General features: G+C 34.9%; 1 protein-coding gene across 9 annotated transcripts in view; it reads left to right on the top strand.

Moving 5' to 3' along the window:
• The window catches only part of LOC117792552 (tight junction protein ZO-2), a 111,894-nt gene that overhangs the window by 64,063 nt on the left and 32,132 nt on the right, over positions 1-15,699 (top strand). For 2 of the 9 annotated variants that reach the window (XM_034632735.1, XM_034632741.1), the window contains exon 1: positions 1,554-2,264. The exons of 6 other annotated variants lie outside the window; for them this stretch is intronic. In XM_034632735.1, the coding sequence (XP_034488626.1) occupies positions 1,569-2,264 (696 nt within the window). In that variant the 5' untranslated portion in view covers positions 1,554-1,568. Of the gene's footprint in view, positions 1-1,553; positions 2,265-8,778; positions 8,876-15,699 lie in introns of those variants that run through there. One more of the 9 variants, XM_034632736.1, reaches the window with a different exon arrangement.

Here is a 15,699-nt window from a genome sequence, read left to right as displayed (position 1 = left end):
CGAAAGTCTGAAGAATGAAACGTCAATGCTTAACGAAAATAACGTGACATGGTTTATATAAAAAAAAGAAAGAATTGCAGTGAACTCGTCTCAATTTGCTTGATCATAAATTAACCTTGAAATAAATCCTACGCGTGAACCGCAATCGCAATAAAACTGAACTCAATTCCATGCAACCCAAAACAAATAAAGGGGCGTCAATTGAATTACGTGTATTTTGATTCTGAAAATGTTCCGAGTACTTGATCGCCTAATCTCTTAGTGAATTTACATCTGGTACTCAGTATCGATATGGTATTGAGGTCACAAGTGGTCACTGGCACTGACTAAGCTAACCGTTTTCAAATCCTGCTTAATTAGTCCATACTCAAGTTGCCAGATTAGCACAGAATTTGAGTGGGTTCAGCTTTTTGGCATGGATATCGCTCTATCGCTAATGGATGGGGCTTGTCACATTCATGACAGTGTTCAGGAAGACGAAGCTGGCTAACAAAAGCGAAATGATATAAACTGTGTCAATACTTTAGTCAGTTACCTTGCATAAACTGACTGCATTCAAAGAGAAAGGGGAGGAAGCATGGGTTCTCGAGTTCAGGTCTGAGGCGACTAGTGCACTCACTAATTGGATTAACTTGCGTTTCTTTCCAGCAAATAATAGAAAAAGTTGTTGCAATAAAATTCAAACAATTCAAACAGTGAAAAATCGAACGTGCTACAAGTTGAACGTCTCGGTCGCGTCGGTTGCCCGAAAAAATAACCGTGTAAAATTTAATTTATTGTCGCTTTGATGTACAGTGGTCCTTTTGTTCTTTTTGACTTGAATTAATTTATATTTGAACCTTCTAAGTTATGCCGATATTTTGTGTTTTTCCCAGTACATAAGACAAAACTCGATTTTTTTTTAAAAAATTTTTACTTGATATTCAATAAGAAATGCAAGGGCAAGTGCATTTCATTCTTCTCCCGCCTTTTCCTTATTACAAGCAAAAATAAATAAGTTAATTATTAATTTATTAGTTTTTTTTCTCATCTCTCTTTGCAAACTATGCTGGAATAAAAAAAATATAATTAACATTTTTTGTATAAAAATAAGAATAAAGTTTAACTTTTTTTTAAAAAAACGTTATTAAAAAAATACTTTAATTGTGCATGTCATTAAGTCACAATTAAGTCTTTAAAATTAAGGTCGGACATTTTTTGATAAATTTGTAAATTAATCGGAGTAAATGTGACCACTGTGCACCAGTTTGTTTACTATAAATATTTTCAACAATTTGAAATTATACACGGGTGTTGAAGAAATAATAAAAAACCGCAAACCAACCAAAAGCCCATACATTTCTGTTCGCTTTTCGGTGGGCTTACATTTCGGGAACACCCCTAACAAACTACCTTTATAATTGTGTCGCATAAAAGTATACAGCATTAAAAGTGTCACTTCAGTTTTTGTTTTTGTGTGTACAAAAAGTATTGCATCTTTTAGGCGAATTTTCTGTCAAATACCATAGCATACTTTTCTGCTGACTTGATTGCATAAACTCTTAGCATACTTTTGGGCTTCTGCCAAAATGAAATCCTCAACGCGACGACGCAGTTTCAAAACGAAACCCCAACAACCGAAATCAAACATTTACAATCCCCTGGTGCGATATCGACCCACTGCATATGTAAGAAATGGCATTATCGGCGGTGGCCAAGGTCCGGGAGCCAATGGGCTCTATCAGATTGAGGATCGTGTTTACACGACAAACAAAATGTTTCTACGCGATGGTTACATGTATCCACGTCAACCTGGCCAGCCCATGGATCCGCGTTACCCCTTGGAGCTGCATGAGTTTCCACAGCAATTTGGCGCCACTGGCCTGCAGTTGGTCAGTACTCCAAAGGTGCACATTGCGGGCGAATATCTGGCCAGTGATCAATCCCAGACCCAAACACAGAACCCGGAACAGCAGGCAATTGCCAATCGGCGCGGTGCTTGTCAAGCCGCCGCTGCCGATATCAATTTGGCCAATCAAGTGTTCTTGCTGGGCAAGCAGCGTTCACGTTCGCGTTCTCGTTCCCGCAGCAACAGTCTGGGCAACAAGAGCATAACCAGCTGCATAGGCGGTAGTACGGAGCGTGTAAGAGAGCGGGATCGTCCCTATATACGCAACGTGGACGATCTGTTGCATGCGCTGGGGAAACGCGAAAACAGTGCCGATAACCAGCTCGAAACGGCCTCGACGCACTCCTCGTCACAGCAACGGCGGCGCTTCAAAAAGGTAAGTTCCATTCCCGCTAGAGATGGGCTATAATACAAAATCGTCTGGCTAAAAATCTCAATTTTAATGGGCTCGTGCCTAACTTTGGGACATACAAACACAAAAGACACGTAAAATTAAATAACTATGATCACAAATCATCCACAGTCAAATACTTTTAACATTTTGCATACAGCGTTCGCAATTAAGCATATTAATGTGCGAAATTCTGAATTTGTTTTACCTAAATGCAAAAATATGAATTAATTGTAAATAATATATATATATATATATATATAAATGCAAAAATATGAATTAATTGTAAATATATATATATATATATATATATATATATATATATATATATTTTCCAGAAATCTCTAGAGATTTTGAATGGAAATGTTTTTGAAAACAACCGTTCGAAATGTTGCTGTTCCTAAAATGTCAGAAATTTAATCTTTTTGAACGATTTTTTTTATCTTTAATCATTTTTAAAGTTATTTTAGTTCAATTTAATAAATATTTAATTTTGTCAAATCTCTCAAAATTCTTTTAGACATTTGGAAGCAATAGTTTCTTTATTTTCGGAAACACTAACAATTGCTTTTAGGTTGCTTTAGCGCTGTTATCACTTTGTAGGACACACCTGATAAACAGTTTTGGGAAAAAAGTGTCGTCTAGTTCGTGATTAATTTTAATCGCTTCCATCCCTAATTTCGGTAATCAATCAACGGCAATGGAATTTGTCAAGCCATTGCAACATTGCAACATTTTTATTTACCTTAATTGCGACACGCTCGCCGACGCGCCAAATTTAAATTCCGGCCCATCACTCATCCCACACATGTCCAGAACGCAGCGAAGCTTGCATAGCTTCCCTGCCCATCCCCGGCCTAGTCTGAGCCCATCTCGAACCACAAACCCTCAAAGAGCCCCCAGGGCGCGTCTGCGCAAAAATTAAAATTAATGATGTTCCAAAATTTGGCTTGCGGCAACATGGAAACATTGTAGGTAGAGACGTTCTGTTGGCCAGACAGTAGCTAATTCGACGGCTGACACACAGACTTATACACACACACAGACACAGACTAGCACCCACCTGCCAGCTAAAATCCTTGTCCTGATCTCAAATGCCTTTCAGCCTATTTCTGGCTTCAGATATTCGTACTGTGGTTTGCTGATGTTTCCTTTGTGTGGTTTCATTGCTTCCATTGTGGTTTTTCATCAGCTCCAAAAAATCATTGGCAGCCCTTTTTGGATATTTATTTATGCAGTTTCGTTTCCGTTTGGGCAGGTTCATCATCCATTTGGCTAGTGACTTTGAAGTATGTGCTCTGTCGGCGTCTCATCATTAGTGAACTCGGACTTGGTTTTAGTTTTATTTTTATTTTGCGCCATTTTTTATACGCTGTGGGCAAAATTTATGCGCTTCTGTTTCTGATTCTGAAGAGCATTTAAGTTTGAGAAATTGGTTTCGTTGATTGTTTTTTTAGATGTACTATGGGCCTAGTTAACTCTTTGTGCACTACACTAAAAACGTTGATTTAGAAAGTTTAAAAACATTACTTTAAATTTAAAATAAAACGAATTTTATAAACGATTTACAACATACTGATATGTTGCCTCCAAATATGTAAATATGTGTTTGTAAAGTAAAGTATATTTGATTGCAAGTCAATTGTTTGTTTAGCTATCAATATACAATTCGTATTAATTATACATAAACAATTGAAGACACTTTTTCTTATATTAAAAACATATTATATTTAAACATTTCTTGGGGTTTAGATTTCAACGCTTTCCTTATAAAATCGAATATGTTGATACCACTGTGCGAATGACTCAACATCCGTTGTGTAAAATTCCATTTCAAGTTATGCTCGAATCAACTGGAAATCAAATAAATGAAAACGAATGAAGAAAACTTGCTATCTCATTAAATTCTATCATCAACGGGTGAGAATAAAGCTTAGGATTTTGCAAAATAAACCCTTGAAATACGAGCAATGTGTTGGCATTTAAGCCAACATGTAAAATGAATTTCTTGGCAACACGCATAGATAGAATGCCTGCCCAAGGGGAATGACACTTTTTCCCCATATGCAAAACTGGCAATGCAGTTGTGCTCCCGCCGGAGGGAAGACCTCTAGTTGGGAGCTTCGGAGAACACCTCTCTCTGCAGTTAGTCGTAAATTGAATAAACACGCCGTGCTTCTCGCTGGCATGTGTTATGGCACTTTGTTAGGGTTTCGCTTGAAAACACCCGCCAAGAGAAGAAGAAAGTTGTTAACAAAATTGCACAGTTGTTTCTACTCTCTTAAACTTCTTTCTTTTTTTCGTTTTGTTGCATTTTACACGCAGTCACGTGCCAACAAAAATCTGCAGCGGTTTTTCGTGAGTTTACAAAGTATAAAAAATCCTATTTGCTGCAGCTCATTGTGAATGCAGCACAGGCAGTCTCGTGTTTTTAGTTCAATCAAAAAGAATAATACAATATGAGGCACATAATTGGAATGCTGAATTTGATTTGAGTCAAGGCAACAGCTGTGAAGATTGACAAGACAGATAAATTTTAAACTGAAAAGATAAAAAAAGTTCAAGGTAAAATTCAAAGCTTTTTAGTATTGCAAACATGTTTAAAAAGAAAAAAGAAAGAACATATATATATATGTACATATATGATGCTATTATGAAAAATTATAATTTTCATTTATTATGCTTTAATCTTACATCTTGCTTTTATCAATACTGCTAACAGAATTTCTTCTACCTCAAATCGAAATATGGACCTTTCAATTTCACTTCAACTTAATGTACATCTCTAATGAAAAATTAAACCTCAATCACAATTTTGCTAAGTATGAAAACTATAAAATCTACATGTTGAAAATAGTTAAATCAAAATTCTTCAAATCAAGTCAGTAATCTTATCAAATTTATCACAATTTTTTAAATGCGAGTCAAAGTCAGAATAAAAACCGTGAGTTCAGAATAAACCAAGTGTTCACCAATACCATGATTATCACAAACTATTCAAAACAAAAACAAAAGTAAATAGTTCTCTAATACCTTTAGCAATATCTTAAATCAACTGTGGCCATTGGCCAACAATTACTTAGGTACATAAAGTTTAATGTGTGCAATGTTCGTGTACAAATCAAATTACCCAACCCGGCCCAAAGGCACAAAACCTGAGCTGCTAATGACCAGCAGCCAGCTGGTTTGCTGTGTCGTTTCCATATCTTAAGTCGCCCTCCTCTCAGGCCCCTCCCCTTTTGGGCAATAATTGTGTCAAAAAGTCAAAAACCAAATGCCGCCCATTTGAAATAATGCACGTGCTCAATGTTGTCATAAAATAAAATTTGAAAAAGTCTATTGAGGTAAAAGTCTAGTAACGAGTGCATTTTTAAGCCCCAAAATTTCTGATATCCAGTTTTGTGACGGACGATTTTAAATTAATATCTCTAAAATATAATAAAATATGTAAAAAACATTACCTTTCGGCACATTACGATCGAAAACTAGGCTTTTATTTAAATATTTTAGAGAAATTCATATGCTTTTCCCATTGTAACTTGGTCAAAATTTGTTTTAAAAAATAAAATTAATTACAACATTATAAGGAAGACACTGACAATTAAATCAATTTAAGTAGTAAATTTTCGCATTTTTAGACAAGTCAAAAAGGTTTTAACTGCCTTAAACCGCGTATGTTATACCGTCGATTAAAATATAAAACAATTGTTGCACACAATTCATGAGCTCAAAAAAGGCATTAAGTATTCATGATATTTGTATTGGCCATAAAAGGGCATCACAAGCATCACGTTTCTCAACCAAGTATATCAATACGTTGAGCTAACATATGGAATTTAATTGAAATAAATAGTAGACAAGTTTGGAGATTACTTTTAAGCCAAGTTTCTTGATATCATAAGAGTTTTTAATTGAAAGTTTGGTAAACTCCCCGCGCACATTCTACATCGCCTGGGCAGCTAAAAATCAATAGCAGCAAGTAAATTCTCGTTACCTAGGTTAATAGTGAAAACATTGACCACCCCAACCAACTTTGAAAAGTATTTTTTGCTCTTGTTCTTTTCTGTTCCGTCTATTCATGCACTTGAGATGGCTGCAAACGCTCAAGGCATTCGGAATGTCTTAACAATCGTAATGATACTAAAGAGTTTTGGGCTAGGCCAAGTCAGTAGATATTTTATTGACATGTCGAGTTCTCTCCAGGCTGAAATAATTTGCTGATTCGAAGACATTTCAAGATCAGCTGTGGCAACATTTTTGAGTAGCTCTTTATTTGAGCTCTTGATAATACCATAATACATAAATTTTTTAATCGGCCAATAAAATGCGGTTAACAATTCCAAATAAAATTTTTTAGCTGAAACTGTTGCTTATTTCACAAAATCAACAAATTCTTCGTAGGCTAAGAATCTATGATATTGATAAATTTCAAAAGATTAAATTGAGTCTTAAATGCAGTATTGCGATTAGTATTTTGCTATAACGCACTAGCAGTTAGTTACATTTCATTCCAAACAGAAATGCCCAGAGCGTTTCATTTATTGTATTAAAATTAAATATTTATTAAATTGAATTAAAGTATCTTTAAATTGAATAAAAATACAAAAACAATATGGTTGAACATGTTAAATCTCTAACATTTTAGGAACTCTAACATTTCGAAAGGTTGTTTTTAAAAACATTTCTGAAATCTCTAGAGATTTCTGGAACACACCTGATTGCCTTAGTTGTTTAAGTTTATAACTGAATACGCAGACAGAAAACAATTTTAAAGAAACTTAAATAATTATAATTTTTTGTAAATAAAATTTAACCAAGACTCCAAAAATTTGTTGACAGAATAAAATAAATACTGTATCATTTGCATTGTTTGAATTAAGTTGTGTGTCTTTTCAAAACGATAGAAACTACTGTAGATCGATGATTGTCAGAATGCGATTGCGATAGGTTATGTTTTGGTTGAAAAATCAACCTTGTTGCCAGTAAGTGAGTCACTAAGTCTGAAACCTGCATGGCAACCCAATGCCAACCAAATGCATTTCTCAATGTTAGACATTTTGCGCAGTGCATTCTCGCATTGGTATTCGCATTCGCATTCGCTCATTGGAAATGCACAGCGGCAACAAAGGGAGCCACATTCCTATAAATACCACTTCACACTGGCTGCCAACGTTGTGGCAAGTTTTTCTTTTATCTTTGATTGCAAACTTGAACACGCCACAGCAACACCAACAACAACAACCACAACCACAACAGCAGCAGCAACAGCAACAAGCACTCCTTTAACTCCTGCCAAGGAGTCACAGCCAAAGTTTAAGTTAAAATGTTAAGTAAAATTTTAAAAACTCGTTTGCCAGTGATGCCCATTTATTGTGGCTTTGTCGCCGAGTCGCTTTGTGGCTGGCATGCAACTCTACAAAAAGAACTGAATATGTGTGTGTTTATGTTCATATGTGTGTACGAGTGTGTGTGTGTGTGTGCATGTATGTAGAGTCGGCCGACAAACCGGGTCTCCTTCTCCCCATGTTTCAAAAAGTTGCCCGGCAACATTTTTGCCAGCAACGCGCGCATGTTGCCAGCAACAAGTTTGCGTTTGCGTTTGAGTTTGAGTTTGTCGTCTACCTGACACATGTCTCTATGTGTGTGTGTGTGTGTAAAGTGTGTTCATTTCATCTGTGTGAAAGGTGCGCGCTGCTTACCTGCAAATGTATGTGTACTGGGCATTTTTCGAGCATATTTTACGTTTTCCACGTACGGCAACGCGGCAGCAACGTCGCCGTCGACGTCGGCGTCAGCATCGGCGACGTCGGCTTTTGCTTTCTTGAGCGCACGGCGTCCATTTCAAAAGTCGACAACGTTTGCTGGCGAATGGACGCGATTAACGGATAAATTTTGTTGCTCAAAAATAACGTTATTGGGCTTAGGATCTAGTCGTGCGCTTTGATTTTTTTCGCTTTAGTTCGGGGGCGCCTGTACTTTTCTACGTGCATAACATTATTCTCAAGTGTTTCCGTCTCGCTCTTGCAGTGGAACATTTGAACGTGATTCGTTTGCAGTTTTCATCGTTATTTTATTTTTTACCAATCCACCAATTCCACGCGCGTGTCTCGCGACTTTTATCATTGAAATTAGCTCCCCACTTTCTTTACCACTCAATCACATTTAAGTGCAACGTTCAACATATGAAATTTTTAAAAAGTGTAGTGCTTATAGTAATTAAATGAAAAGTGTATATCAAAAATGTTTAACTAATTAAACAAGCAACGCAAGAGTTTTGTGACACACACACATACACACCACGAAATTGCAAAATATTTAATTTGAAAATTGCAATTTTGGCATTTCTCGGCGCATGCGCGACGCCTGCATTTAGTTTGTGCAACATGTTGTTGCGACAACCGCCACAGTTCGTAAATCTGCCACACTAAGTAAAAAAAAACAAACCCAACTCAACAACAACAACAACAACCTCTCGCATATTATTTTCGGCTGTTGTTGTTGTTGTTGCTGTTAACATGGATATCGCCGGAACAGCAACAGGCAATCAGCACGTTCTGCCAAACAATCATTATCGACATGAATCACTGTTGCAACAGGTAAATACGATAATTACAGTAAAGAGAGTGTCGATGAGGAAAGTAGAAATGAGTGATTGAATGAAATAATCGGTTACTGTTACCATAATTGGTAATATCTGTAGGCACCAAACACTCAAGAACTTGTTAAAAAAAAAAAAAACAATTTTTTTAAAGATACAAAATATAATTTTTATTTTTTTCAATTATGTTGAAATCTTGAACACGAAATTTATATATTTATTTTATTTTTAAATTAAACCTTTTTCTCAAGAAAAGGTATTCTAGCTTTTGTGACATTCATATTTATTAAGTCGAAACCTTTGATCTATTCTTAATTTGCTATTATGATATTTATTTTCATCATTAGCATTATTAATAGAGAACAATTGCCATAGGGCAAATTGGTGGTAACTTTCAACTTTCCAATAACCTTTTTAAAGAACTGTGCTCTATTTCAGCATTTAATATCAACACACTGTTTGAAGCTCAGTTCAAATAGCACATGAGCCAAATCCCGAAAATCTTTCTTGTTCTTTGATTCTTTAGATTTTGTTGTAAATAAAAAATATTCTTATAGAATACTTGAATTAATATATGAGACCACAATGCTCTTTCTGTCTTCAATCAAGAAAGATCCTTTCTCAATTTTATTTTTAAGCTCTAATAAATAGCCAATTAATTAACTGAAAATTATATTTTCCTTACTCGATGGCATCAATTTAATTTAATTATCAAAGCCAGTTCCATTACCAATGTAAGGTTTACGATTTCATTTGCAAAAACTCTCACCTTATGTGCAAGTGTTGGCTATAAGGCGAGGCTTATTTGGACAAAAGAAAAAAAAAGACAAAAATGTCAAGTTGCATTTAAGTGAAAATGTTTTGAAGACTTTTATGGCTAACATCATAAAGTCACAACACAGAAAACAACGAATCATTTAAGCAGCGACTAATTGAATTTAATGCGACAAATTGTTGACAATGAGTTGATAATAAATACACATTAATCCATGGGGAGCTTTCCACTTTATCAACAAACTCCAGCTGATGCCAAAGGTTTGATAACTGCACTCCTTAGACTCGTATAGATCGGGTTTCCTCGCACTGCAACATCGGGCATCAATCACAATTTCAGTGATAACATCGTAAACAAGCACGAAAAGCCATAAAAAAGAAAACCAGCAACTTTGGGGCTCTGCCAATTAACATAAAGTGTATAATTTTACAAATATGCCAGCACATGCGCCAGCTGGAAAACAAAAAAGAGCACAAAAAAACTCTAAAAACGTAAAAACAGCTACTAAAATTATATAAAAAGGCATTGCAACTAGGCGCATGTGCAGCTGGACTGTCATTAAAATTTTGGCGTTACGTCTTGAGGATTACTTGGACCTGCCACGACAGGCCCCTTCTACTCCCCTGCCACACCCCCTTTCCCTGACCCAACTATCTGCTGCCGCCAAGTAATCAACATGAGTAAAATATGTGCAAAAGTTGGCAGCGAATAACAAAAAGAAAAACGTGTACCCATAAAATTAATGAATTTTGTTGAAAGTGAAACTTTTTGGCGTTGACGTTTTCCAAAATGAATGGTAAATAATAACAGTAGCAATTCGGAAATTTGCTATTACTAAAACTCTTTTATGTGCGCCAATTATAAAGTCATTCCTCTCATATCATGGACAAACAATCAGTTTTAAAAATAGAAAACCAATTGAATAATAATAATAAACTGCTGCAAGAAAGTTTTATAATAAAAGGAATTAGTTTTTAATAAAATATGTATTCTTCAATGAGTTTGCGCTTTAAAAAGCACATTAAAACAAGATTTGCAAGCTCAAAACTTTATTTACTTTTATTTTATTTTTATTGATTCGTCGATATAATAAAAAGTAAAACTAAATATATATCACAGAAAGGAAGTCACAATAGCTTCGAAAGCTCTAAAACTTAAAACTTTTCTACTCTTATTATTGCTTATTGTAAGAGCTTTTTTTTAACATACAAATCGGTAGTTGTATTTATTATGTACCTTCACCATATTTATATAGGCTGTTAAAGTGTGAGAACAAGATTTATAAATGCAACGCTTAGCTGAGCAATTGCTCACACCTTCAAGCATATTAATAGTGAAGATTGGAGGGAAAATCTGGTTTTTCCAGTGCACATTACCAATACCTCCCCTCGGAAGATATTAACTAGAGAAACTTGACATTGCTTGACCAAACTTGGAGCTGGCATTCACTTTTTATCGCTAGACTGAAGCGCCAGTAAAACGCCAAAGAAAAGTGCAACTGTCTTTATGTCACATTTTATATAATTAATATGGCTAACAATATAATGGTTATAAATTCTGAATGCTTTTTATTAAATGTCACGCATTCAAGCTTTTTTATGCTCATTTATGATATATACTTATTTGTTAATTCGTAAATGAAAGTTATAATCTAGCGTTTATAATAAGAAATAATAGTTTATAGAAAATAGAAAGTAAGAATTACTGAACATAAATTAGTTTTAAGCAGATGTAATTATCTATTTTATGTGAGGGTCTCATATTTTCCACGAGCTACAAATTTATGAAGACATTTTGGAGCACCTTATATCGCAATTTATGCGCACAAATGCGCAACTCAAATCCTTTAAACCGATTTCTGGAAGACCCAAAGAAGAAGAAGAAGAAGCCGAAGAGGAGGAAGAAATATAAGTAAAGCAACAGTTTAAAGCAAATACAAGCAAAGTTACCATAAAGAATCTCTACACATAAAGAAACTGGTTTCACACACAGACTCACAAGCAATAAAAAAGGTTCGATCTGGTCGTGGAATAAAAAAAAACCAAAACAACAAGAAAATAGCACACAAACACGAATTGTGTGCCTTAATGTCGCCCTAAAAAAAAATATATATATATATATAATCTACAGAGACATGTCTGCAGAACACTCACTCACTTGAACCAAGGGGCAATCTTTGAGTTGCGCTCAAAAATAAAAGACTTGAGCCAAGAATAAGAAAAAAAAAACAATCCACTCACGTTGAAAGAAAGAAAAAGTCTTTAGAATCAAGTCAAGTTGCTCAACAGGTTTTGCAATGCTCCACGGATCTGAGTTGAGTTGAAATTGTAAACCGGCCTCGATTTTGGTTCACTGTCGAGTCGCCCTTTGCTTAAAACTCTCCCTCTTTGGAGACTTGCCCCTTGAGCTGTTCTACAACTACATAAATACATATCTTGGCATTCGGATGCGGGTGTTAGGTTAAAAACTGTGGCTCACAGCTTGGCTTTAACACATTGATTTATATTGGTAATTTAACGCCATTATTTTGCAGCTGCCCCCAGTCTGTCCTCTCGATTTGAAAGTTATCTAACAGGCCGTGAACTGCAACGATCAAACAATTGAATGCTTCAGTATCGACTGGGGAACAAACATATATATATGTATTTATAGGGCCACAGATATGGCACTTTGATTGGATACGAGGCAATCATGCTGGCTCTGTGCCCGGGCTATGATGGGGTGATGGGGAGAGATAGGGAGCTCGACCCGAGCTGTCGTTCCACGCCTTGGTTGCCATGTTAATCTTCATAATTGTTTGGCTTGCATTGAAACCCTTTTGCCAGCAACTGGAAAATAATGTTGGCATGTTCATTGGACTCGTTGGGGGCGCATTGGTCGATTGAGCTGTAAAATTGTTAATTTAGCTTCTGTATTGTGTTAGTCACGTGAGCTTAAATTGCTTTTTTTTTTCCACTGTCCCCTCTGACATTGATGGAATCATTTTTCGCTCTTTTTCTTTTTGTATTTTTTCTCGTCAAACAATACAGTCTATTATTGTTTATGAGCTTCATAGGGGAGTTGGCTAAATAAACAATAAACCGTGATTAGCTATTATTATTATTACTGCAAGGAAGATAATTATGTAAGATATTTATAAAAAATCATTTGAATTAATTTCAGCACAATAGTCCTCGAATTGTTCTTAAATATGAACATAGTTTTTATTTTTTGAATTGGTTAAACATTATGTATTTAATTTTCGAAATGCAGAAACCATTAAAAAAATATATTAGTATTCTTCGGTTTTGAACTATTTCAATATATCACAATATATCTCAAGTCACCTGCAATAACTAACAATAACAAACTTAAGATTTCACCTTTAAATAAAGCAAAGAAAATGTCGTTCGACTTGTACCACTTCTCAGGCCTAATATACGTTAACAATCTTTGCTGCCATTCACAAAATTCACACAATAAGTATTTACTGAAACGAGCTTATTAACAACGATTTATTAGCATTTTGAAATGGAAATCTAAATCTAAAGCGACAATCTAGATAAACTCAAGTGGAACTGGAACTGGAACTCGATTTGTGCTCGTTGTAGAAAATGAAAGAGTAGAAACTGGCTTAGAGAAACAAAAGCTGAATGTAAGTTCCATTCAGCCAGTTTTCAATTGCTGTGCATGGCTTTAGCTTAATTTACTAGATACTCATATATTCGCATTAGATACAAGTAGACTTGTAAAATGCGTTTGAGTTGCATTTGGTTGCCGTTTACTATATACTCGTCTATGTATATATCTTTGACTGTCCAACAAAAATGCGGTTAGCTGAATGTGTCGGCATTTTTGTGGCCCCCACTAGCCAGTAGTCAAGACTCGTTTGCTTACGAAACCGCCGACAAAACCAAGTTAGTGGCACAACAGACACATTAACAGATCAACAGCAAATACAACAATAAACAACGCGCTTTTAAGTAGCAACAACAAAATATTTTGTATGCAATTGATTAGGAAACGAACTGCAGCATTTCGGAGCTCATATGTGCATTTATTAGATTTGTATCTTTGGAGTTATGCGCTGTCGCACCGGCTGAGATGACATGACTTCAAACTTATATGGACCATGCCACACCCAGCTTTAAAAAAAAAACGCAAATTCCTCACAATTGATTCATAAATGCACAAAAAAAACTCGTTTCTGCGTATAATCAACAAATATTTACATAACAATTTAACGATTCGTAATGCTTCAACTTCACATCAAATCAAGCAGAACCATCTACAGCATTCCATACATTCATTTGAGTTCTTATTCTCCCTTTTCTTTTAGAATTCATTTATTGCAGTATTAAACACCTGCCAGCTCATTTGAGTGGCATTTGTGCCAGTCTGTGGTTTCTGAGCCTTTTTCTCTTTAACTACTACTCATTTGCATTCATTCAATGCACTTTGCGCAACAATGGATGCCATAAGGAGTCTTTAACATGAATCATTTTGCTCAGTCCCATTCATTTATTTTACATATTTAATTAAATTTGTATTATCTTGCTTTTAAAGTTGAAGGCTTTTAATTTCAGTATGCAGCAGATTAGCAATTTGTGAGTGCCTTTGAAAAGAAAAGAAATTCAAGAAGGCATTAATAAATTTTATCGAATTCTATTACATGTTTTCGAGAGGTGTAAATTAAAAAGGAGTGCACAAGTTTCAAGAAAAGAAATTCTAACAGCCAATCCAGCAAAAACAAAGAACATGCTAGAAATGGATAGTATACATTTGTAAAGCTTTTCAAGTGTAATGGAAAGTAAAATATTTAAAAAAAACCTTTCAATATTAAAAACGCATTTGTAGGAATTTATATTGTTTTTCTTTATGTTTATGCTGAAAACTGCATCAATTTATATTAACAAGAAATCAAAACTTGATCAAAAATCAATTATTAGAAAACTTAAAAAGCAGCTTAAGGAGCAAACTTTAAACTTACACCCACAACACTTTTTAAGCTCTTGGTAGTGATATAAAGTATAGCTTTTACCAATTTGATTTTAAAATATTGTACTATGAATTTTAAATATTTTTATTTTAAATGCTAAAAGAGTTAAAAATGACATAAAATTATCAAAACCTAGCCAACATAAAGCACTCTTTCTATATGGCGCCTTTGTCTATTCTTTCGTTGAATCGTTAAACGCTCGCATTATTCACACCTTCTAAAATTGTAGGAAAAAAAAAATAATAATCATTTTTATGTGCTTACGTGGGTTTGTTTGCCGCCTTCGATAAATTTTGTGACACAGTGTTCCACTCAAAAGTCAAAGTTTAATTTGTTGCTCAACGAATGCTTTTAAATGTCACACACATACAAATGTTATGAGAATTTAAGGTATTGAAATCAAAAATCCATCGATAGAGAGCCTAATATTTTATTCCCAATGGCGACAACCTTTCACTCTCGGCGCAGCTGCAAAGAACTCCGGCGAAAGTTCGGGGAATCCATTTTATTCGTAACCCCAAATCGAAACAAGCTAACAAGCAATTTTATATGCAAATCAAAGTCAGACTGAATAAAACATTAGCCAAGTCATCTGCCAGAACGCAGACCTTTAACGCAATTTAACCCACCAAATAAATGGCGATTCTTCGTTGCGCTCTTTCTGCGTTTCTGAAGTTTATTTTTCCCTTATTTATTTTACTCTTTTCGCATACTAATTGCAACTCTTTTGAAATTTAAATAAAACTTTAAGTCGATGCCTTTGCTAAACGTCTTGCAGATCAACATTTGAATACAATGATTGAGCGTTTGAGCTGTTTATGAATCATCGTTAGGGTACTCGTAAACTCGACTCAAATATACAAAAACAAAAACCTGACATTCAACAATGTGCATGAATTGTATTGTGAGCTCAAAAATAAACAAGAATAAAGAATGAAAGAGACTGAAAAGGCGATATAAATATTTTTTTATTATGAATTAATTACAGTTTGATATGACAGACCGCGACCGGATTCTTTGGCTCTTTTTTATATGATCTTAGGAATTTTTATGTTTACTATTATTACTC

This window comes from Drosophila innubila (assembly GCF_004354385.1).
Source record: "Drosophila innubila isolate TH190305 chromosome 3R unlocalized genomic scaffold, UK_Dinn_1.0 2_E_3R, whole genome shotgun sequence".
In the NCBI taxonomy this organism is placed as follows: domain Eukaryota; kingdom Metazoa; phylum Arthropoda; class Insecta; order Diptera; family Drosophilidae; genus Drosophila; species Drosophila innubila.
This window is presented reverse-complemented; position numbering and strand designations above follow the sequence as displayed.